General features: G+C 38.9%; 1 protein-coding gene across 2 annotated transcripts; it reads left to right on the top strand.

Moving 5' to 3' along the window:
• The first annotated feature begins 2,346 nt into the window (after nucleotides 1-2,346).
• Nucleotides 2,347-23,513, top strand: STK25 (serine/threonine kinase 25). Of its 2 annotated transcripts, XM_087725539.1 has the most exons (12): nucleotides 2,347-2,495; nucleotides 3,465-3,573; nucleotides 12,389-12,619; nucleotides 13,487-13,543; nucleotides 14,273-14,381; nucleotides 15,267-15,424; nucleotides 16,343-16,528; nucleotides 16,937-17,082; nucleotides 17,613-17,727; nucleotides 18,828-18,899; nucleotides 21,120-21,256; nucleotides 22,002-23,513. In XM_087725539.1, the coding sequence occupies exons 2-12, from the start codon at nucleotides 3,544-3,546 to the stop codon at nucleotides 22,039-22,041; spliced, it is 1,281 nt and encodes a 426-aa protein (XP_087581665.1). In that variant the 5' UTR covers nucleotides 2,347-2,495; nucleotides 3,465-3,543; the 3' UTR covers nucleotides 22,042-23,513. The 2 variants fall into 2 exon arrangements, with proteins under 2 accessions (XP_087581665.1, XP_087581666.1); XM_087725540.1 differs by lacking the exon at nucleotides 3,465-3,573 and having other exon boundaries at nucleotides 2,390-2,495.
• Nucleotides 23,514-24,257: the final 744 nt, after the last annotated feature.

The following is a 24,257-nucleotide window of genomic DNA, read 5'->3' as shown; positions in this document are numbered from 1 at the left end:
ATTGGGTTTGCACACATTCTAAACCATAAAAACAGGGGTGAAATTCAGCAGGTTCTGACAGGTTCTGGAGAACTGGTAGCGGAAATTTTGAGTAATTCAGAGAACCGGCAAATACCACCTCTCGCTGGTCCCAGAATGATGTGGGAATGGAGATTTTGCACTATCTTTCCCCCAGAAGTGGGGAGGGAATGGGAATTTTGCAGTATCCTTCCCCTGGAGTGGGGTGGGAATGGAGATTCTGCAGTATCCTTCCCCTGCCACGCCCACCAACCCACACCCATAGAATTGGTAGTAAAAAAAATTGAATTTCACCACTGCATAAGATACAGTAGCTCACAATGTTGGAGTCAATACTATACATTAATCTGAAAGCAAAAACCCTCAATAATAATTATAATAATAAACTCTACACCATGGCTGAATAGGTTGTTTAAACCAACCTATATCTATAATATATTTTTCATGTTAAAGGCATGATGACTTCCTGGTTATAACCACTAAAACGTTTATTGGGATCAACAAGGCATCTTGAGCTTGCAACAATAGCCATCAATAAATTATGTCAATGTGAGTCAATGTGGATAGGAAATCCAAAAACAAAGTCTTGCACTTTTCTCAACCTGATGCTTCTGGACATGTTGGGTTTCAAATGCTGTAATGTCCATAGCTAAGAGGAGATAGTCCAACACATTTGACAGATTTTAGATTGGGGAAGATCTAGAATAGTCATTCAGCACTTTCAGATCAGCTACAGAGAAACATTTCTGTAATATAGTCCGATTGTTCCTTACAGTATACAGTTAGTCCTTGACTTATAACAGTTCCTTTAGTGACCATTCAAATTTACAACGGCACTGAAAAAAAGTGATTTATGACCATTTTTCACAGTTACGACCTTTGCAGCATCCCCCATGATCATGTGATCAAAATTCAGATGCTTGGCAACTGGTTCATATTTATGACTGTTGCTTTGTCCTAAGGTCATGTGATCTACTTCTGCAACTTTCTGACAAGCAAAGTCAATGGGGAAGCCAAATTCATTTAACAGCGGGTTACTAACTTATCAACTGCAGTGATTCACTTAACAACTGTGACAAGAAAGGTCATAAAATGGAGCAAAATTCACTTAACAAATGTCTCACTTAAGTTACCATTCAGTTACTACCTTTCACCTGAAAAATCTGACACCACCCCATTCTGCTGTGAATTGAGAACTAGCAAGACCGGCCAAAGCAGTTATACCTCCCATTTGATTTATTTAATCCAAACTGAGCTTTATCTTTTAAGGCTAGACTTTAGCGTGTGTAATTAAATTGCTTACTAACACTCTTAAATTGCTGGTTAGACTGTGTATCAAAAACCAGCTATATTCTGTGACAACAGACTCTCAAGTGTTTTTCAAAGTACAACCTATAAATTTAATGAAGAATACAACTTTCAAGCAAATATGTTGGAATGTTATGTTTAAATCTGTTTGAATTGAACTGTTTGTTTTTCAAATATTTCCATACTTACAGAGGGCAAGCCTTTTAGATAACAGCTGTTTAAAGTTCTTCTATCAATGCTCTTATTTTGTAACCAATAATTTGCATGTTGCATTGTATTGAATTGCTTTGGCATCAATGAAACAAAGCTATCTTTCCAATGAATATTCTAAAAGTGATTTTAGAATGCATAAATTAAGTCATCAGACTGTCCATGATCTGAGTCCTTGAATAATAATAATATATCTCTTAGATGATAGTGATCAATCATCTTCATCTACTACTGTACAATTCCTAACAGTTATTTGGAGCTAAGTCGCACTCCTCTTGCTCCAATGTTGTATAGTTTTTCTAACATCTTATTAATCATCTAATTTGTATAGTTCTGCAACTTGCTTGAAATATGTTTCTGCATAAGTCAATGAATTTTTTTAAAAATGGAAAAAAATAAAACAAAAATTTAAATAATCACACTGAAATGATTGCTTCGCTTTGAAAGAGATCATCTGGGATTTTTACCTTGCAATAAAAATAAACGTTATTTTAGCTGCTTTGGGAACATTCTGCTCCTCTTTAAAGTGATGCTAAACAGAGGAATTCGTGTGACATTTTGCTTTGTGCAAAAATCGCACTGCTCAGTTCGACCACCAGAAGGAATCAAAGCTTCGCAAACAGTGGGAACTTTTTCTTCCTTCCTTCCTGAGAGCCGAAAACGAAGCCTGATAAACTACCTTTCCCAGAAATCCTCGCTTTCCGAGTTTCCTGCCCTGCCCCTCCTGAAATGTATCATAGTCATTGCAGTCTCCGCTCCTACCTTTTTCTAGCAAGTCGCTTGGCTCAAAAACTAGCCTTCCCAGTAGACTCCGCGGCGAGTCGGATTCCTGCGCATGTTTGTTTTTCGTTTTCGCTCCCTGCCTCCCCTGCAGTTACTATCCCCGAGTCCGCTAGGCTGGATTGGCGCGCGCTAAGCTACAATGGGGCAGCTGGGCTGGAGGGACCCTCGGGATGCAGGTGAGGCGAAGAGGGCTTCGGGCACGCCCGGTGACAGTGGTGGGGAAAGTTGCCTGGGAGTAGGGCTGGCCGCTGCAGCCGTTGCCATGGCAAGGTGTATCTACAGTTTTTCTCTCTGGGGGCAGCCGTAGGGCACAGATGATTTTGGCCTTTATCCATCTCGAGGTTGGCTGCACATCTGGAAATACCTGGTGGAAATCACCCACCGGGGGTCTGCTCCGAATTAATCTCCACCCCCCTGGGCTTTTTTTTTTTAACATAGGTGGTAGGAAAGGCGTTTCTTTTTAGATGGTTTTTTGGTGTCTCGTTGCAGTCCACCCTAAGGTTCCCCTTTGTGCTTTATTAAGCCCCGTCGTGCTTAATAAACCCGGACGGGGGAATAAGGGGGATCGTTTTGTCCCGCGCTGGAAAAGTGGACTATGTATCTCTACGGTTTGGTTTGGTTTTCTGTAATTAACCATCGCTGGATCTGCTTTCTTCTGTATCTCTTGGAGTAACGTTCCCATTATCCAACGTAATTGGTATCTCAACACCCATAAGAGCAGATGGAATTGGAAATAATTCATACTGGCCTTAATCATGAAGTTAAACTTCATACTGTGCTTTAAGCTGAAATTCTGATGACAAAAGTTTTCTCCGTTTTCAAAGCCGCGCTATTAAATCTGTGCTTTATCATACTATTACTAAGAAAGAGTTTCTTTCTTATTTGTTAAACAAGCAAGTGTTCACCCCAATTCTTTTCCAAAGAATTCTGGGTAATATATCTAAACTTTTCCCAACTCCTTGCACACTTGTGAATTGATAGACTAAGAGAGAATAACAGGTTCTGAGTTGCCTATTCTGAGATGATTCAGATATTAGAGGTAGCCCTCCTTGTTGAAATTGTTATTTGTTCCGGAGTCTGTTAAAATGTGACCATGTCTGTGTTATACCTCATTAATTGGCTGCACTTTTTTCTTCTGTTTGTAGCTAAATGATCAATAGAAGGTAACATATTTTTTCTTGCTGTGCAAGAACTGGTATATGGGTGTGGTGCCAGTCTTCAGTCATGGCTCATCTGAGGGAATTTGCCAATCAGGTGAGTGAGAACTTGAGGCTATTTCTCAATCAGTTTAGATGAAATTGAAATATCTAAATAAATTTCTGCATGTGACCACTGTACATTACATTCTGACATTCATTGTTGCAAAAGTCCAAGGTGGCATCAGTTTTCACACTCTAGTTTACCATGTTATGTGAGCCAAGCCAGTTTGACTGGATACTTTATTCTACCATTTTGCTAAATGGAATTATGCTGTGTATCTCTTTATATGTTCCAGTTTTTCACAATTGACCCTAAATTTATGAGGGATTGGCTGACTTTCTATCTTCTTCTCTGCCACCACTCTGCATACATTTTTTAATATTTCTTTTCATATATTCTATTTATATTTCTAATGTATATTTGCTGATAATTGTTAGTTGAATGCAGAAATCAAGTGTGAGGCTTACTTTTTGAGATTATGAATGGATTTTGTGTCATTGTATGAAAAGTACTTGAATCTTGTCCCCTGTCAAAGAGTTGGAAAGCATTTCTAATTATGTTGTTCTGAACTTGAATGCTTGCACACTTCCTATTATTTTGGTTAGTTCTAGGAAAACATCTGCAGCTTTAGTTTAGAAGAGCTGACTGGTCTCTTCCTTGCATCTTAAATATACAAATTGCATATATATATTTGTTGTATTTGTGCTGAGAGCTAAATAGCTTGAAATAGATCTATACTAGTCTCCCTTTATTTATTTATCAGCACAAATACAACAAATGTAACAAAAAGGCAACAGTAAAAATATTGGGTTTCTGTCTGGTCTTTTGTGATGAGCTGAAGGACAGAGAATGGAAGTAGTGATCTTCCTCCCATATTTGGGCATACCAGAAGTTGTAACTCTAAATAAATAAATAAATAAATGAATGAATGAATGAATGAATGAATGAATAGATAGATAGATAAATAAAAAATAGATAAATAAATAAATAAGTGTGTGTGTGTGTGTGTGTGTGTGTATATATATATATATATATATATATATATATATATATATATATGTTATATTTATGCTGATAAATAAATAAAGGGAGACTAGTATAGATCTATTTCGAGCTATTTAGCTCTCATCAGCTAGCCATACCCATGCTGGGAATCGAACCTGTGCTCTATTGCCTCTCAGGCAGATGTGTTAACCATTGAGCTACAGAGCTCGACTCCTTATCAGCCAGCCAGGGTGAGAGGTATATATTTAAAGTCATATTTGGGCATACCAGGGGTTGTGACTTTAAATATATATATGCTGGTCTTGTTGTATTCGGGTCTTTTCCCATGTAAGATTGAGATTGTCTTGTCAATGTTTTGGTGAGGTCTCACTCGCTATGTTCAGGCTGTGTTTTGGGCTGAAGCCTGAAGATGCGAGTGAGACCTCGCCGAAACGTTGCCAAGACAATCTCAATCTTACACGGGAAAAGACCCGAATACAACAAGACCAGCATATATATGGCTTACAATGTGATAACAAAGTCCTACAAGTCAATTAAAATTAAAGGAAGTAAATAGAAAAGGTGAAAACCAAGACAATAGGCAGTCTGGGTCTTCTCTACCTGGTCATCCACGCCCCTGCCAGACACCCAGGCCAAATGGCAGAGTGAAGTTTTCAAACTCTTCTGGAAGATCAGGACTTGTGGGTGAACCCTCACTTTCAGTAGAAGAATATTCCAGAGGTTGAAGACCACAACATAAAAGGTTCTATTCCTAAATCCCATGAGCCTAAATTCTTTGGCAGACAGGATCTAAATTAGGACCTTCCCACTAGACAAGAGGAGCAGGCTAGTCCCTTCAGGCTGAAATGATTCCTCAGATATCCTGGCACCATGCCATAAGGGGCTTTATAGGTAATAACCAACACCTAGAATTGGATCCAGATACAAACTGGCAACTAGTGCAGCACGCGTAACAGCAAGCTGTAAGGTCAAAGAATTTAAAAGAACACAATACATTTTGTAAATAAAAATGGTGACAGTCACAAAGATTACTAGGTGCAAATAGAAATATGCATTATTTCCATGGCAAGAAAGATAAAGCAGGAATGGTTATTTTGATTATTTTATTTAAAGAGGAAAATATGCTCTTTTTTGGATATCACTTTTGGAATTTGTCCTTGTGAAGAAAAAAAATGAAATTTGACCTTGGTTTTGTTGATTAGAAAGATGTGATTTTACAGGAATGGCTAGTTATATATTAATGTGTAAAAGCAAAAAGTTGAGATTGGAGTGTGTTTATTTTGTACTGTGCTAAGAAGAGTTGGAGGTCAATACCCACTTTTCTTTCTGTTTCTCTTTCCCCTTGTATCTCACACCAACTTTTTCCCACTCCCTTTCCTTCCCTTAATGTCATATTTTTCTTCTTTTCTTTGTATTTTATATAATAAAATGGAAAAAAAAGTAACAGCAGTGTCACAAGTGCCAGCTGAGGGCCCTCCAGAACTGTCAGTGCCACATCTGTACCAGTTGTAACTTCTGAATACTCTTCAAGGATTGCTCCATATAGGGTGCATTGCAATAAACCAACCAGTAGATGACCAGGATATGAATGATTGTGTGCAGGGCCTCACAATCCAAGAAAAGGCGCAACTTCTACACAATTTGAAATTGCACAAAGGCTCTCCTAGCCATTGACTGTCACCTGCTCTTTGAGCAGGAATCAAGTTTAGGAGAACCCTCAGATTGTGCACCAAATCTGTCTGGGTAGTCAACTACATCCAGAACTAAAGATGATAAACACGCTGAGATGTTTACATCTCCATAGCCGCACTTGGTCTTGCCAGGGGTCAGTGAAGCCAGTTATCCTCCATCCAAACCCCCATAGTCTCCAGGCACTGTGAGACAGCATCAGTATATATGAAATTTGCTGGTTTAATCTTCGAACTTGCATTAATATATAATAATTATGGATAGCTATGGATTATTATTACTATTTTAATAATGTGGTCTATTGATAATTCTCAGGAAATAATTGATGCTCATCCATCCATATTTCATATTAGTGTGCTTTCTACTGCCTATATGGAACAGCCATTTCTGGAATGAGGTTTTCTCACAAAATAGACACAGAATGTACCCATTCTTTTGATGTTGGTCAGCCTGCAAGAGATGTACATGGGCTGTTAAATATCTTATTTTTATGATGTTCTCACTGTTACTGTTATACTTACAGGAACAAGATCAGATGAAAATAGCTCTGGACATCTTGTTAAAACATGAAAGTTAAAATTGAATTCTGCAGCATTTAAAATTATTTTCCCAAACAACTCCATTAATTACTTCACTTCAATAAATATTTCAACTCATAAGAATGTTTTTCCCCCAGAATTTTTTATTTATTTTTTGTTCTCTTACATAGCATTTTAAGTATGCATTCACATAATTGTTGTTCTTCTTTACATTTATCATTCTTATACATTTATTATTTCATTTTATAGGTTAGAATATACAGTTTGGGTTGCTTTAATTACCATGCCTTCCTCCTGTTGTAATACCACCTTATTTTCCCTTTCTTTTCTCCTCCCTCCCTTCTCTACTTTCTTCCTTCCTCCTCTCCTTTCCCTTCCTTCTTCCCTTACCTTTCTCCTACTCCTACTCTTCTTCTTCCCCTTCCTACCGTCTCTCCTTCTCTTCCTCTCCCTTCCATCCTCCTCTCCTCACGTCTTTCTTCTTTCCCCCATCTTCCTTTCATTCTCTCCTCCTCCTCTCTCTTTTCTATTATTGTAGGTGTCTCTTTCAGATCTCAGTTTATGTTTCCCTGGGATGGTATTTCCGCAAACCCAAATATAATTTTGATATCATTTCTTATTCCCTTACCTTCGCTAATCTTTCCTAACTATATTTCCCCCCCCCCCTTTATATCTCTCTTTTGGATATATACTTATATATTTTATATTTTCTTTTCTGTTTTCTCCTTCTTCCCTTCCTTTTCCATTTAACAGTGCATTGTCTGGGTTCTATATCTTCCCCCTATTTTCTTTTCTAGTTTCCTTTCTCTAGCCAATCATAAAATCTTCCCCATGTCTTGAAGTACTCCAATTCCTCTTTAAGCTTTATTTTCATTGTCAACCTATTCATCTCTGCACAAGACCGCCTTCTGCCAATTACCTCCCTGCGACCAATAAGATCCCATAGACTAGGCCTCCTCCGTATCCCATCGGCCAGCCAGTGTCGGCTGGCAACCACAAGGAGGAGGGCCTTCTCAGCAGTAGCCCCGGCCCTTTGGAACGAGCTCCCCGTGGAGATTCGTACCCTCCCCACCGTCCAAGCCTTCCGCATAGCCTTGAAGAACTGGCTCGCCCGTCAGGCCTGGGGATAAGGATAATTACCCCTCCCGAATGATGAATGTATGTTGCCTACTATTTTATTATATGTCTTCTATCTTGATGTTTGTGTTCCCCCCTTCCCAGTTTTATGTGAGCCGCCCTGAGTCCCCTCAGGGAAAAGGGCGGCCTACAAATTCTAATAAAACTAAAACTAAACTAAACTAAACTAATCTAATATCTTTTTTATTATATCTTCATCTGTTGTTAGCTTATTTAATTTCCAATTTTGGCAAATACAATTCTTGCTTCTGTAATTACTTGTATAATCAAATAAGTATCCTTTTTCTTGAATTTCTCTGGGATAATACCTAGTAAAAATATCTCTGGTCTAAATTCTATTTCTTGTTGTGACATTTTCTTTAACCACATTCTTATCTTAGTCCAATATTCCCTTGCTTCTGCACATCTCCACCACATATGATAATAGGAGCCTATTGCTTGTTGACACTTCCAACATTTTGCTGATTCATCTTTAAACATCTTTGCTAATTTTCCCAGTGGCATGTGCCATCTATAAAACATTTTGTATAAGTTTTCTTTGTAAGCTGTTGACATGGTTAATGTATAGTTCCTTTCCCATAGTTGTTTCCACTTTTCTAGCTCAATTGTGTGGCCAAAATTCTTTGCCCAAGTTAACACTATATCTTTAACACTTCTTCTTCTAAGCTAGTTCTTAACAGGTAGCTATCTAGTTTCTTAATTATTTTTCCCATAAATATCTTATTCAACTCCGAACTTCCTAAGTTAAAACTGTATTTCCTTTTATCTTTTTCATATCTTGATTGTATTTGCAATTGTGAAAACCATCCTATATCAATCCCTTGTTTTTCTAATTCTTGTTTTAATTCCCCTCTTTCTGTTAAAATATCTTTGTATCTAATGATATTTTTCCTACTATTGATATTTGGATGTGTCAATATTTCCATTGTTGAAAGCCACATTGGTATTTCTAAATAGTGTTTCCCTTTCACTCTTTCCCGTATTGTTAGCAATCCATTCCTTATATAATGTCTTTGAAAACAGCCATGTGTCTTACTTTTACCATACCACAAAAAAGCATGCCAACCTAGTTGCAAATCATGACCTTCCAATGTCAATAATCTTGTATTACTCAGTAGGATTTATTCTTTTATCCAAGCTAATCCCACTGCTTGATAATACAATTTCCAGTTTGGCAATCCAAATCCACCTTGAACTCTTGCATCTTGCAACATTTTTATATTAATTCTTGCTTTTCCCCCCTGCCATATATATTTCCCCACTATTTTATTCATACTTTTCAAGTATTTTTTTCTCTAATTTTATCTGTATTGTTTGGAATAGGTATAGCAATCTTGGTAGTATATTCATCTTTACTACAGCTATTCTTCCCATCAATGATAATTGTAGGTTGTTCCATCTTTCCAGATCTTTTGTTTTCTCACCTTATAATAGTTATCCTCCTTTAGTGTTACATACCTTGATGTCAATTGAATAACCAAATATTTCACTTTTTTTAACCACCTGTATGTCCACTTTCCCCATCAACTCTCTTTTCTGTTTTTCTGTCATATTTTTCACCAGAATTTTTGTTTTATCTTTATTAATCTTCAAGTCCGCTACTTCTCCATTTTCTTCTATTATTTCAGCTAGTTTTGGCCCTGTTTCTATTGGATCTTCCATAATAAAAATCAAATCATCTGTGAATGTTTGTAATTTATATTCTTCTTTCTTGACCCTCAGCCCTTTTTCCTCTTTATTTTGTCTTATTTATTTACTCAAAATCTCTAGTATCAGTATAAATAATAATGGCGATAGTGAACATCCTTGTCTAGTTCCCTTCGTGATCTCTATCTTTCCTGTCATCTCACCATTTACCATTACCTTTGCTGATTGGTTATTGAATATCATTTTGATCATATTTGTGAATTCCTCACCACATTCCATCATTTGCAATTGTATTATCTTAAATTGCCAGTTCACATTATCAAAGGCCTTTTGTGTATCCAGAAATAACAATGCCATTTGCTTCTTTGAGTGGGCTTCGTAGTACTCTAACGTATTCAATGCAGTTCGCATATTGTCTCTGATCTGTCTCTTGGGGAGAAATCCATTTTGGTCTATATGTATAAGTTCATTTAAGAGTCTCTTCATTACTCATAATAATGTTTTAAGTTAGATTCTTTTACATTTTGCCCATTTTGTTTTTGGATAACATCTAAAATTCACCTTCTTTCAAAATCACTCAGAATAGAAATGAACAATTTCAAGTGTTCTTCCGTACTTCAAGCCTTTATAATTAATTTTCAAGGTGGAAGAAACTTTGATAAAAGGTTACAGCTAATTTGATGATGTATAAGAGCAATTAATCTCCAATATACAAGAGACATTTATCCAAGACTGCATCACAAAAAACCTGATGTATTAACAAATGCCACTTGGATCTAGTGGTTAAGGAACCAGAATATAAACCAGGAAACTGAGATCTAATCCCATATTAGGCATGCAAAGTGGATAACTTTGGGCCAGTCACTCTCTCTCAGCTTAATTTAACCTCACAGAATTGTTGTGGTGGGAAAATAGGAGGAGGAAGGAGTATTAGATATAATTGCTGCCTAGGGTTGTTTATAAAAATAATAAAAGCAGAATATATATCCTTTTACCTCTATTAATTTTCATATTATATATAATGGTTATATAGTTTGCTATTCACAGTGGTGTTCTATGGATTTACAAAGGAAACCATGAAAGGTTCTCTCTAGGATGTTAATATAATCTCTTATCTAAATAGCTCCAATACGAATAGAACCCTGAAATTCTAAGGAGATGTTAGAAGTTGAACAATATTCAGATATTTACAGCCAGATACTCTTCTTACATATGTCATTGAAGATTCTCAATCATCCAGATAGAGTTGAGCTCTGACTGAAGAAACTATTGAATAAGCGATGAAATGTTTCAAAATGAAAAGTCCAATTGCCATGACTCAATTTCCAGATGGTTTTCTTACATAGTATTATTCCCACCCCCCCTTTTAGGAACATTATGTAGTAAAAAGGTAAATCCATGCTGAACAAGTTAACCTTAGAAAAATATAGTGAGTTACTCTTGAGAGATTTGTATTGATACCACCTTTATTTGCAAACCTAACACTGATTTACCAGTTCAGTTTCTAAATCCTTACTTAATCTTTTACCTAAATCTTATATTTGGTTGGTCCGCTTACTGCTGTCTTTTTAAATGCATGTATTAGATCAGTGATCCCCAACCCCCGGTCCGCGGACCGGTGCCGGGCCGTGGAGTACCTGGCACCGGGCCGCACAGCGGCCGGGGGCCATGATCGCTGCAGCGGCCGGGGGCCATGATCGCTGCAGCAGCCGGGGGCCATGATCGCTGCAGCGGCCGGGGGCCATGATCGCTGCAGCGGCCGGGGGCCATGATCGCTGCAGCGGCCGGGGGCCATGATCGCTGCAGCGGCCGGGGGCCATGATCGCTGCAGCGGCCGGGGGCCATGATCGCTGCAGCGGCCGGGGGCCATAGTTTCTTTCTGTATGCAAATTAGGGCTAACTGACACAAGGGGTGTTACTGGACTGCTGGTGGCACTCTGACATCACCAGCGGCCCACCGCCCCCCTGTGTCCAGCGCCGCCCTTCTCATTCCTTTTCAGCGCTTCAGCGCTGGCCGATTCCTGAAAAAAACCTAAGAGCGCCTGCGCAGCTACGTAGGGCTAGCGTAGGCAGCGCTAGTAGCGTAGCCTTGCACTTTATATTTATGTAATTGTATTTTATTTTGTAAGGCATGTTTAAATACAATAAAATAAAAGTTGTTTAATCAAAACAATCTGATATATAAACAATCAATGTGTCGTCGCGAACAACGCCCCCCCACCCCTGCGCGCGCTCAGCGGGCCATGGTAAAATTATCAAAGGCTGACTGGTCCGCGGCGATAAAAAGGTTGGGGACCACTGTATTAGATAGTCTTACCTGATTCATTGCTATTCTGTTAAGCCAGTCTTCTGAATTAATCACATTACTGGTTCACACATCACACTAAGTAACCTGGCTTGTTTGGTTTGGACTAGTTCATTGCAATTCCAAATTCATGCTTTATCACTATGTATGAATTGGCTCACTGCCTTATTTTGGAAAAAAAAGAATAAAGATCCTGAGTTGAACTGATGACTTCATAGTCCCATTATGCTTGCCTTTTTTCAAGATAGTTTTCAACTTGCCATGTCTAGTTTATAGTTTGGAATTCCATGTATTTGAATTAGTTTTTGGTATTCATAGATTTTCACATATATTCTTTTCTTGTTCTAATAGGGAGCCACTATTGTCACTGTACTATAGTGAGCTCTCCTAGGGATGGTCTACTTAGAATTGTTATACTAGTTAATAATAATAACTACCCTTTGTATTTCTCTGTTTTAGAGTTCTGAATAGTTTGTCTTAATGTGTTGTCTTTCCTCTCACTTCTTATCTTCTGCATTTCCACCAATGTTTTTTTTATCCAATTTAGCACTCTCGGGTTGATCCAGAGGAACTGTTCACTAAGCTGGAGAGGATTGGTAAAGGATCATTTGGGGAAGTGTACAAAGGAATTGACAACCGTACCAAGGAGGTAGTAGCTATCAAAATAATTGACTTGGAAGAGGCAGAGGATGAAATTGAAGACATACAGCAGGAGATAACGGTTCTCAGTCAGTGTGATAGTCCCTATATCACCCGATACTATGGCTCCTACTTGAAGGTAACTGAAGCTAGAAAAGTAATCTGGATTGCAATGCTTTGGTTGCAAGCTGAAATTTTATAGATAAATTTTGAATTTATCTATAAAACTGAAGGAAAGGGAAACAAAAACCAACCACTGTACAAACCTTTCTCCCTTTGAGCACACTAAAATGGCTTCTTTTTTTAGACAAGCCCTCTGTTTTTCCCCAAGATTTGTTTATATTTCAAATCGCAGCACAAAATTTTGTGGTAAAGACATTGGTACAAGTGGATAAATGTCAGCAAACAGGGGAAGACTTTCCTTCAAAGTCCTTTCTCTGTTATTATGGAAATAAAAATACTCATGATCAATATTTAATCTTCCAGAGAGCTAATAATTTGAATGAAATTCAGTCTAAACAGTCAATGGAGTGAATAAGTGATACATACAGTGGTCCCTCCCTAAATTTACTGATTCTAAATTAGACTTTCTTAATAATTTTACTGAGTTTGTAAAAATGTTGTCATGTGTAAATTAAAAGTGCTTGATTATGGTGGGTGAACTTTGCTTCTGAAATGCTAATCTTTTGCCTGAAGGACTGCTATGATAATTTCAACTTTTGTGCAGCAAAGATAAAAGTGTCCTTGTATTTTCTTATGCTAACATTCTTGTATGAAACAGGTTATCATGGCACTGTTTATATAATTTCGTAAACTATAAAAAATATCATCATCTATGTGTTACAAAAGTCAGTGAGGCAGCTAGATCTTATTCTGGTATTAAGAAACTAAATAAGAGATGAAGGACAGTCTGTTTTGAGTGGCAATATTTCTAATAAAAAAGTAGATGGATTTAACGAAACATTGTGATAATACTATTGTTGCATCTACTTGGGTTAATCCACAGGGCACCAAATTGTGGATAATCATGGAGTATTTGGGAGGTGGTTCAGCTCTGGATCTAGTAAGTATCTTCATTGTTTTTTTATTACCTTACCAGAATTTACTACCCTAGGAGCAGCTCAAGATTTCAAATAATCAATTATAACCATCTAGCTAACCCAAGTGGTATTTGGCTCCACTCAGTCAACAGATTTAATATTCTGGCCTTGGATGAAGTGGATTATGTGGATCCTTTTCAGTCTGGGTTTAGGCCAAGGTAGCATTGAGGCGCATTGATCCCACTTGTGAGTGACCTCTGGGGGTTTGGGATGGAAATGGTATAACTGTCCTGACCCTTCTGGATCACCTGGAAGCTTTCAATATCAACCATGGTATCCTTCTGGACTGGCTTCAAGGATTGGCAATTGGAGATACTATTTTGTAGTACTTCTCCTCTTCCTCTCATAGCCATTTCCAGTTTTGGGGGAAGGGGGTCCAACCTAGATTCCTACAATATGTGATATCTAAGGGTTCAAGTTTTTTGCCCCTCCTTTTTAATATCTACATTAAATTGCTGCACACGACCAAGGAGTGGCTTTGGGTTTTTGGCTACCTAGGCTCTGGTGATGTTCATCTTTGATACTTGATGCGGATACACTTTCCTTGACAAAGTTAGTGTGCAATTTGGGGCTTCTCTTTATGAGCTGGTGGATAGAGGGGCATTGCACAGATCCATGTTTTGAAAAATCTTTGTAGCCAAAGTCATTTTATATATTTCATGGACATATGTTTCATTGCCCTTGTCTTTCAGCTCAAGCCCGGTCCCTTGGAAGAGACCTACATTGCCACAATTCTGCGAGAAATTCTGAAAGGTCTGGACTACCTTCACTCTGAGAGGAAAATCCACAGAGACATCAAAGGTAAGGCACACAGACTACACATTGTGTTCATTCCTGGCAGTTCTTTACTGAGATCAATGAATCAATGTTTGCTGCTTGTTTGCACTAATATCCTAGGAAGAAAAATCTAGCTATATATATATCCTTCTGTGTTCATGCAACATAAACATTATTACAATTTTGAATTCATTTGCTATAGTTAAGAATACTATAGAAACAATTGACTCCCTTTCATAAAAGGACAGTTTTTGAAGAAATTTATGCTGTGTGTATAAACTGCAGTTACTTTCAAATTAAGTTCAGTACAGAGGTGGTATTTTGCCAGTTCAGACCGATTTGCCCGAACCGGTAGCAGAAAGTGCAGCTGGCCACGCCCACCCGCCCAGGCTCTATGGCATCCCATTTAGGCAGCTTTTTTAGCCGAAACACATGTGCGGAAAGCTGTGCGCATGTGTGCACGCTCACATTTGCGAACCGGTAGGGAAGGTAAATGAACCCTACCCCTGGTTCAGTATAATATTTCTCGACAGCGATTTTTTAAAACCAGAATATAGGATACATTTAGGATAATTACAATAGCTTTTCCAATAGAATATGAGAAGGAAAGATATAAAACATGGAAAGAACAAAGAATGAAAACCAGAATTAAATGTTTCAGATAGGACAATTATAATATCCAATGGTTCTATTTCTGAATATCTAAGAAAATGGACTGAGAAATAGACTTAAGGATTGAACCAGATTTCTGTTTTCTTGCTACAGTTCTTTAAATAACTATTTGTCGTCTTCTCTATCTTGAAAATTAACTGAAAACTGTCTACCAAACCTTCAAAAGTTACTATCTTTCCACAAGAGAGATACCCCGCCCCCCCTTTAAGTTATTTGTATAACTTTTTGTATAAACAGCTGCCAATGTGTTACTTTCGGAGCAAGGGGATGTGAAACTAGCTGACTTTGGTGTGGCTGGCCAACTGACAGACACTCAAATCAAGAGAAACACCTTTGTTGGGACTCCTTTTTGGATGGCACCCGAAGTCATCAAACAGTCAGCCTATGACTTCAAGGTGAGCTGAGAGGAGCAACTAGAAGTAAAAAGACTGTCAATGTATTACCTCATCAGGGAATTTGCCCTGTAGAAAAAATAAAAGGTTTACAGTACGTTATATCCACATCCTTTGCCCATAGTAATGTTTCAGCATATTAACAGAGCTTTGTGTTCTGATTTAGGCTTCCCAAGAGCATGAGACAAACTCCTGGTTTTGACAAAAAACCCTCTTATTAATTTACTGTGAATTGTGCTCAGTCATATCCAGCAAAGTCTTGCAAGGGAGGATTTACAGTCACAGACCTTATCTGGCTTGGAGAGCTGCCAGGCCAATATCTGCAAAACGTGGCAAGGAGTCTTGGAGAGTCACAAACCAATTGAGCAAACCAATTGTCTCCTACAAACTCCACTCCCCTTTCACTCCTCTTTTATGTCCTTCAGGAGGGACCATCCATCATCCACCTGTGGCCTTACTCTCAAGTTGACCCCTGTTCTTTAGCTGTTCCCTTCGTCTGGCAACTCTGCGCATGCGCACACTGGGAACAGACTCAGCAGTTCATCTGCCTCATTGATGTCTGACTTACAAGGCAGCTGATAACTGGCTTATGACTGGCTCCCTCTCTGCCCCCAACATCAGAGTCTTTCTCAGACTCTAGGACTGGCCCATGTTCCTCCCCAATCTCCTCACTATCCAAATATGCTGCCAGCTCTGCTGGTCGCTGGTGGGCCACAACACCTTGCTCCTACTCACATATACAAACACACACACACACACACACACACACACACACACACACACACACGATCATTATGGAAGGTGAATTGAACTATTGTATTCTGAAAATGGGAATGAAAGCCTATGACCACACAATGTTGGCTTCCAAAGGCAAATTAAGGTGGGATATTCTGAGTTTGTACCCTTGTTTTTTTTTTCCAGGCAGATATTTGGTCCCTTGGCATCACTGCTATTGAACTGGCAAAAGGAGAGCCTCCAAATTCTGACCTGCATCCAATGAGGGTTCTCTTCCTGATTCCCAAGAACAACCCGCCAACATTAGAAGGGCACCACAGTAAGCCCTTTAAGGAATTTGTGGAAGCCTGCCTTAACAAGGACCCGAGATTTGTAAGTGGCTTTTTTTTGTGTTTTTGCTTGTCTTCATAAGCAGAACCTACAGAGTACTGCATCAGAATATCTGGCAAAAGCTATTAAAAGAATGTGATTCTTTGACCTTTGGAGCTAAGGAACTAGAGGAGACTCGAGTTCTGGTTTATCCTCCACAGAAAATTGTGGTAACTTTGGGCCAGTCATGCTGTCAACCCAATCTACTTTATAACATTGTTGATGGGAAAATGTTATGTACACTGTTCTGACCTTCTGGAGGAAGTGTGGATGTAAGATTAATTAAAAGTAAGTCTGCCTGAGTAGTTTCATAAACCAAAATGCTCTTCAGAAAGCCAATGGTGATATCCACCTTCTTACTTGGGCTTCTGCTAGTTGAAACTCCTTGGGTTTTTTTTTTTTTTGGCACAGAGGCCCACTGCAAAGGAATTGCTAAAGCACAAATTTATTACACGTTACACAAAGAAAACATCGTTTCTCATGGAACTCATTGACCGGTACAAACGGTGGAAATCAGAAGGGCATGGTGAGGACTCCAGCTCAGATGATTCTGACATGTATGTATATTCCCTGTCTCCTGCTCCATTCCCAGATAAGAATAACTCACAGTCAAATGTTACCGAGAGGAATCTGAACAGTATAAAATTTGCTTCATGGAAAATAATATTTTGTAGATCTTAATATGAATATAATCGATGTGGCTTTTTAGGTGGGGGTGAGTAAGGAACAACATATGTTATTTTAATGCTAGATGCTTCTGTTTAAAAAAATGAAGACAAATGGAATACATGAATACTTTGGTTCCATGCTGGGAACCTATCATAAAGTTTAGTGTGGTGTTTCTCAACCTTGGCAACTTGAAGATGTCCAGACTTCAACTCCCATAATTCCCCAGCCAGCGAATGCCAAGGTTGAGAAACACTGGTTTAATGCATGTGCTATCAAATATTAGCCCCCTGATATACCACATCAATTGTGAGGGCATAGGAGCAATTGGGGAAACTCTTTTCTAATTCTTGATCTGTAATGTAATATTTCCAGTTCTACATATTTTTTTTAATGGAATTGGTTTCATTTTGTTTCCTAGAGATGGCGATGCAGACGAGAGGGATCAAGGGCCCATCTGGACTTTCCCTCCAACTATTCGGCCCAGTTCCGTGAACAAATTGCATAAAGGAATATCTCATCCTGGGTCTCAAAAGGTCAGTTTGGTATTTATTGCAGCCACGAAGAACCAAACCTTTCATAGTAGGTCTGGGGGAACTTTAATGTTTCTCTCTACTGAGACAATAGTGTTAGAACATTTGCTTTGACTGCTTTGTTTATTTTTAGCATTAGTACCAGATACAAATGGCAGATAGGAAGTTATTCCAGCCTTAGGCTCTTTCTGGAATCGGAGTGGGACTCCTGAGAATCTGTACGGAAAAATAGAAAGCAGTTGATGATATTTATTTGTTTCTTTCAAAACAATAGAGCCGAGGTGGCGCAGTGGTTAAATGCAGCACTGCAGGCTACTTCAGCTGACTGCAGTTCTGCAGTTCGGGTGTTCAAATCTCACCGGCTCAGGGTTGACTCAGCCTTCCATCCTTCCGAGGTGGGTAAAATGAGGACCCGGATTGTTGTTGAGGGCAATATGCTGACTCTGTAAAACGCTTAGAGAGGGCTGAAAGCCCTATGAAGCGGTATATGTCTAACTGCTATTGCTATTGCTAATATAGGTTCATGATGCTTTGCAATATGGTGCATTTTTGTTGGCAGAACAAATATAGATAGTGATAGGCAATCTAGGGACGCAGTGACTCAGTAGCTAAGACATTCGAAATCATGTAAAAATGCAAGTAGAAAAATAGGGACTACCTTTGGTGGGAAGGTAACAGTGCTCCATGCACCTTCGATGTTTAGTCCTGCTGGCTACATGACCACTGAGACGTCTTCAGATAGTGCTGGCTCTTTGGCTTTGAAACTAAGATGAGCACTGCTCCCTAGAGTCAGGAACGACCAGCACATATGTGCGAGGGGAACCTTTACCTTAGGCAACATAATGCACTCCAGATTTCAAGCCCCATCAGGCCAAGTAGCTAGGGATTATGGAACATTTAATCCAAAAACATTCAGATTAGGTTTGTACATTACATTAGCCATAAAAGTATTGATTTTGATGTAACAGGATGTAGCCACAACGATTAAAGCAAACCCTGGCTTAGCATAATGTATGAACCAGTTCTCGAATATTCTTGTTCTGATAACTGGAGGTCTTGCTTAGGGAAACACTAGCTGGCAACCTTGGTTTTTCTCTTTCCAGGCTTGTGAACCCATCAAGAGGCAGCCCCGGTCCCAGTGTCTCTCTACTCTCGTCCGTCCTGTCTTCAGAGAGGTGAGTCTCTGGCACATTCTGAGCAATTTCTGTAAACTTCTTTGCAACATGTAAAGGGGCTTAGATAACTAGGTGTGGATCTCTGAAACGGATAGAAATCTGAAAAGCAAGTGCATAGCAAGAGATGACTTTTGAAAGGAAAAATGAGGTGCACGTTCTACACAGGCGTCTAAATCCAATATTCACAAAGGCTTCTAAGTAGTTTTTACCTGTATTATTGGGTCATGCATAGAATTTTTTTTTGGGGGGGGGGAAGTCATTTTTATATTCAAATAGCAAGTATTTATGACGATTCACAATGCCAGAAAAGTTAACAGATGTCAGGTATGGACTGCAGGGTCCTTCTGGTTATGACATACTCAATTCAGTGCAGAGTACTTCTTGCAAGTCAAAAATACTCAAAACCAAAATAAGCAGTTGGTAACAATGCACTGGCCTCACAGTATCTGTTTGAAATCAGTTCACTGCTTCTTGAGTGCCAGTCTGGTGTTTTTTTTCAGTGCGTTTCTAGCAAAAGGCATTTCCTTCCACCAGAGGGAGTAATACGCATTGCTGCTTTTTTCCCACAATTAGCTCAGCTTTGCCTTGTTTTGCATCCTGATTATGTGGGAGGCACAAAGCAAAGGGCAACTGGCTTAGGTCAGGGTATCTTCAGGACGGGTACATAAGCCATACTGATAATTGAAGAGGAAAGATGTTCAGCCAAACAAGTTTTTGCTTAGAGACCAAAATTGCTCTTGTACTGATATATTTGCTTTTGCTTCGTATAGTAAGCTATTCAATTTCTCATGGAGGATTTTTCTTAAGGAAAAATTCTTATGCTGCAGTCTGTCCAGAGCAAACATTTTTCTGAGATGTAAATGTCAAGTCTGCTGAAACTTAAGTAGGAGATTCCAGAGATTGTGCTGTTTGGAGAGATGAAAAGCCACACTAAAAACGTTTTTATGGGTGGGGGATGTGCAGACTATTTTTAATGAATCAAGAATGTTCCATATTATATTGCCTAACATGTAGATGTTCACAGTTTTATATATGAGCTGGTGTCAAGCTCTCACCTATGATTATTTCATGCTGGAATCAAGGATTGCCTGAAACATTTGGATTTGGATGAAACATGCCTGACAAAAATTAATAAAGAAATATACTACAGGTGGTCCTTAACTTATGACCACAGTTGAGCCCAATATTTAAGTTGCTAAGTGGGAAATTGGTTAAGTGGGTTTTGTTCCATTTTATGACTTTTCTCGCCACGGTTATTAAGTGAATCACTAAAGTTCTTAAATTAGTAACACAGTTGTTAAGCGAATCTGGCTTCCCATTGACTTTGCTGGTCAGGAGGTCGCTAAAGGTTCAAGATTCTGGGACATGGCAACTGTCATAAATGTGAGTCAGTTGTCAAGCTTCAGAACGTAAACCATGTGACTATGGGAATACTGCAATGGTCATAAGAGTGGAAAATGGTCATAAGTCACTTTTTCCAAGGCTGTTGTAACTTTGAACAGTCACTAAGTGAACTGTTGTAAGTCAAGGACTACCTGTACAGGTAGTCCTCAAATAGGGCCATAATTGAGCCCAAAATTTAAGTTAAGTGATTTTGCTCCATTCTATGACATTTCTTGCCACAGTGGCTAGGTGAATCATTGCAATTAAGTTAGTACCGTAATTTTAAATGAATGGCTTCCCCGTTGACTTTGCTTGTCAGGAGGCCTCAAAAGGTGATCACACGATCCTGGGACACTGCAGTCATCATAAATACATGCCAGTTGCCAAGAATCTGAATTTGGGCCATGTGACCATGGGGATGCCACAGTGGTCCTCAGTATGGAAAAGCAGTTATAAGTCACTTTTCAGTGCCTGTCACTAAACACTAAACCAGTGTTTCTCGACCTTAGCGACTTTAAGTCCTATGGACTTCAACTCTCAGAATTCCCCAGCCAGCTCTGCTGGCTGGGGAATTCTGGGAATTGAAGTCCACAGGACTTAGTCGCCAAGGTTGAGAAACACTGCAGTAAACGAATCAACGGTCACTAAACATACGGCTGAGTGTTGAGGACTGTATATGACATCCTTTTACGTATGGGTTGAGAGTAATAAACTTACTTATTAAAATTGTGACTCTTATTATGGAGTATATACTATCATCTCTGACATGAAATGAAAATTTAAAACACAAATACTGTGACTGCTCCAAACAAAGTGTTAATTTTATTTTATTGGCAGCTCAAAGACAAGCACAAGCAGACTGGAGGGAATGTAGGCGCCATGGAAGAACTTGAAAATGCTTTTAGCTTAGCTGAAGAGTCTTGTCCTGGAATCTCAGATAAACTAATTGCCTATATGGTAGAACGAGTGCAAAGGTAAAATCAGCAAGAGCCGTTAGCCTGATCAAACATAATAATGTAAGAAGAGCAACAACTACCTATGTTCCTAATTTATGCTGCTTTTTGTTTGCGCCCACAGTATTTAGGTAAGTGCTATAGATTGTGGATCCCTTCCTGTATAAGTCAGCTTGTACAACTTAGTCCTTTGAACAGTCTCTGGACAGGATACTTAAAATCCATTCTGGTTACTAATCCACACCAATTTTGGCTAAGCATCACTTTGAATATTTAGCCCAAAGCAATATTCCACCTGTTTGTTATTGAATTTGAAGAAAGGTTATGGTATACATCAGGGGACTCCAACTCTGTCTGCAGCCTGTTGGGAATCGAGCTGCACAAATGGCAGGCAAGTGCACAAAGCTTCATTTGTGCATGTGTGGTATTAGGTTGTGCATGTAAAACCACCCCCTTCACCCACCCAGAAAGGTTGGGGACCACTAGTATACATAATACACTAGTATATAATATCTGTAAAGCAAAGGTGAGCCGCCTCAAATTTCAGGGTCACAGGTGACATGCAAAGCTCTCCCATCTTCGCTGTTGAATTTCAGCTTTCCACTATTTTGAGGCACAGAGCATATGAAAAAGTACAACATACAAAGACTACTCACCTAAATAATGGAATCCCCATTGTGCAATGTACATGCCTATGGTATTACCCACTTTTGGCTTAAGAACGTATGGTGGAAAAGCTTGACAGGTTTCTCTTGTTCATCCTCAGGTTCTCCCACAGTAGGAACCACCTGTCTTCAGCACGCTGATGAGTTGCTCTTTATTGCTCATGAAAAGGGTGACTCCCCCACCCCACCCGCTCCACAAGAACTGCATCTTGAATTATTACCTGCTATTGGATGTTAACATTGTGCTATGAATTCCCAGTCATTTCAGAGCCTTTATGTGTGTATGTGTCATGCGCCCATGATGGGATTTGTAAAGCAAATGATCATGGACTACTTTGCAGTACTGGGAGGGTAATTTCTACAATGCATTTCATGGAGGTTTTTAAACAATAACCAATTTTGCTCAGGTCAGACCTTGTTTCAAAGCAAAATCCTGACTGCTGGAAAATCAACTCTTAGACAAACACATTCCAAGAAGGAAGGAGATGCTGGTGGGTTTCTCCTCTGGCCAGAGGCAAAGTTTACTTAAGCACATAGATGATCTCTTGCCAGTCAGCTAGATAGCAATAGACGGCTGTTACTCAAGAGAATCTTCTTTAGACTTTCTCAGTTTAATTATACAGGTGATATTTTCCTCCTCAGTCTGCTTGCCCCTTTTGTCAGGCAGGTTTGTCTGCTGCTGTAATCTGCCCTTGGCCACGTTTCAGTGACAATAGCTCGAAGCAGAAATGCTTGTAGTGTGGCAAGGCCTTTTGCTGCTATACAGTATTCATTACTGTCAACTCTCATCTGATTCAGTAATTTTGGCAAGCAAAGTATTATGGACTTATTAAAGAGGAGAGACATTAACTACTCCCACAAGTTAGAGAAACAACAGAGTCCTTTCAAAGTTTCTACACGTTTAGAGCTTTGTTTGTGAAATGTGGCTAAAATTTTCTGTTAAATTGAAATAAAGTGTGGTGCCAACCAGTGAAGAATATTCTAAGTGACGTTCCTGAAACGTGTTCTTTGTTCTGTCTCTTTAGCTGTTTACTCTATGTTGGACCTGAATAGTTTTAGGAGGTATCCTATCATTTTCTAAGCAATCTGAAACTCTTAAGTAGGAAGTTAGCAGATCTATAGCAGTATTGAAAATAGGAGTGGGAGGTCTTCAAGTATCATTTTCTAATTCTGTAACATCTGATAGTGCCATGGATGACTTGAGAAAGACGTTACTGCCTAATAATTACATTTGTGGGTGGAAGTGGATCTTCCAGTTCTGTTTATCCTTCCTGAAAAATGCTCTGTTGATAATATTCAGATATTATGCTGGAACATAATGCTCTTAAGAAATATCTGGGACAGTTGTATTTCAGCCACACTCATGAATTGGAATCCAATTTCTTTACCATTATTTCTCCAAATTATTTACACAAAATATAAAAAAATACAGCAATGGAGAACAGGAAGCTGCTACTTTGTGCTATTCATAAAAGGTACTTTATGCTAGTCCACACAGTATTGCCAGAATGCTCCCAAAAGTGACTCCAATACTCAAAAGTAACAATTTATTGCTATTCAAATAAGCAGCAAGAGGGATCTGCCACTTCCAATAAAATTAACTTGTAAAACAATGTGACTTTGCTTCTTTATTCATTAGTTTTATGTTTTGCCTTTCTCCCAGGAACTCAAGATAAGTACCTGCTCTTCTAATTTTTCCACAAACAACCCAGTATGGTAGTTTGGGCTGAATGTTAGTGAGCAGTCACCAGGTCTTCCATGCCAGAGGGTAGATTTAAACCTAGGTCTCCCAAATGAATGATAACTGGTATTATTGTTTGATGGAATGAATGCAAAGTTTCAAGTTGATGCTAATTAAGGGCCAGAGTTTACAAATACACTTTCCTTTGGTTATTTTTTTAAACTGAGGATAAAGCTTGATCTTAGGTAAGCTATAGGAATTAGTCAACTGATTTTATAGGCAACTACTATATATGTTGTAACCCTATCATCAACATAAAGCAAAGGATATTTAAAGGGACTCAAAACTGCAGAACTTTTAAAAATACTGAATATTCCTGTCATATAATGTATTTGCTATAATCTGTATTTGATGATAGCTTCCCCTGGCTGTTTATGTATCCAAATAGACAAGTAATCCTTTGTGCTAGACAGCTAAAAGAAGCTGAAAATATTTGTTTCTCATAAAAAAACCATTCCCTAAGAGGAGGAAGGGCTATTGGCACCAGACAGTGTCCTAAGTCAGGACTCTCCAATCTTGGCAATTTTAAGATTTGTAGACCAACTCCCAGAATACCTCAGCCAGACATGCTAGCTGAGGAATTCTGAGAGCTGAACTCCACAAATCTTAACGTTGC

The sequence above is a fragment of the Thamnophis sirtalis genome, unplaced genomic scaffold, assembly GCF_051295495.1.
Source record: "Thamnophis sirtalis isolate CommonGarterSnake01/CBP01778 unplaced genomic scaffold, rThaSir2_p1.2 scaffold_11, whole genome shotgun sequence".
Taxonomy (NCBI): Eukaryota; Metazoa; Chordata; class Lepidosauria; order Squamata; family Natricidae; genus Thamnophis; species Thamnophis sirtalis.
The sequence above is the reverse complement of the archived record's forward strand: the minus strand, read 5'-3'. Positions and strand labels throughout refer to the sequence as shown.

What these genes read in the sequence shown, in the direction of transcription:
- STK25 (XM_087725539.1), top strand. Translation starts at nt 3,544, where the DNA reads ATGGCTCATCTGAGGGAATTTGCCAATCAG. An exon ending in AGTCAGCCTATGACTTCAAG is followed by an intron (nt 15,425 to 16,342) that starts GTGAGCTGAGAG and finishes TTTTTTTTCCAG; the next exon opens with GCAGATATTTGGTCCCTTGG. An exon ending in ATGGTAGAACGAGTGCAAAG is followed by an intron (nt 21,257 to 22,001) that starts GTAAAATCAGCA and finishes GTTCATCCTCAG; the next exon opens with GTTCTCCCACAGTAGGAACC.